The sequence below is a fragment of the Mandrillus leucophaeus genome, unplaced genomic scaffold, assembly GCF_000951045.1.
Source record: "Mandrillus leucophaeus isolate KB7577 unplaced genomic scaffold, Mleu.le_1.0 Scaffold969, whole genome shotgun sequence".
NCBI classification, from domain to species: Eukaryota; Metazoa; Chordata; class Mammalia; order Primates; family Cercopithecidae; genus Mandrillus; species Mandrillus leucophaeus.
In genome coordinates this window covers 328246-329280 of record NW_012110574.1, presented here as the reverse complement: position 1 = coordinate 329280, position 1035 = coordinate 328246, and the positions used below count along the sequence as shown (strand labels likewise).

The 1035-nt window shown below is 52.7% G+C and overlaps 1 protein-coding gene across 1 annotated transcript in view; it reads right to left on the bottom strand.

Annotated features, from left to right (window-relative positions):
* LOC105532556 (glycine cleavage system H protein, mitochondrial-like) overlaps nucleotides 1-179 on the bottom strand; it is a 6000-nt gene extending 5821 nt beyond the window's left edge. The window contains 1 exon segment of the mRNA XM_011970723.1: nucleotides 37-179. Within this exon segment, the coding sequence (XP_011826113.1) occupies nucleotides 37-179 (143 nt within the window).
* Between the last annotated feature and the right edge of the window lie 856 nt (nucleotides 180-1035).

The window sequence follows — 1035 nt, the reverse complement described above, 5'->3', positions numbered from 1 at the left end:
ACTCCACACTCCGAGTCACGATTTTCCCTTGACTACCGTCCAGTGGTTCCGGCACAATAGGGAAGAGATGCGGCGCTGCGGGTGCAGAGCTGCCCAGAGAGGGCTCCAGGCCATGGCACAGTCACTGCGCAAGGAGGAGACACGACGCCCGGGGTCCCGGCTGTCAGCCCAGCCGCCATCTTATGGCTGAAGGGGACTGAGGGCCGAGCTGCGCCAAGGACAACTCTGGCCAAGGAGAACTCGGGACACGGATTTTGGAGCCGACAGCGGGGAGGCAAGAGTCCAGCCACAGCCTCTTCAGACTGGTTCCAACCGGCCCCTCCCCGTCTCCCGGTGCGTCGGACCCGGCCGACTCACCATTTCTAGGCTTCCTGGGGGGTCCTGGCATCTTAAGCTGTGGATCTCCCAATACCTACAGGTTACAGGGACACAGAGGCTAGGCCTGTAGGACCAGAAAACACAGAACAGAGAAGACAAGACCTGGAGCTGCGGCTGCAGCCGAAGACCGCGCCAAATCCCGAAAGCCGTCCTGTCCTCTCCAGCTGCGTTTCCTGATTGGATGGATCGCAGCCCAGCGTCCCTGATTGGATAACGTTTAACATCCCACCCCCTCAGGCCCTGAGTGACAGAAGACGTGCTCAGGGGCTGGGCTGAATGAAAATAGAGTGAAACCTAAGCTGCAGCTTTTTCAGGCAGGGCTTCCTCCCTGAGCTGAGCCAGGCCTGCCCCAGAGGGTATTTGCATTTAACCATGTGTATAAGATCATATGCATTTATAAATAATATATGGCTATTCACAAGCGAAGATAATGTAATAACAATTATTTTGAAATTCCAGATTTTATTAACTTACCAGCTTCTGGTCCTTTGAGTAGGCAGCCTGAGATTTTAAAAAGAAGGCAATTCTCTGAAATAAAATGTGGGCCACATGTGAATTCTAAATTTTCTAGCAGTCAATTTTTTTTTTTTTTTTTTTTGAAACAGGGTCTGGCTCTTGTGCCAAGGCTGGAGTGCAGTGGTGCGATCTTGGCTTACT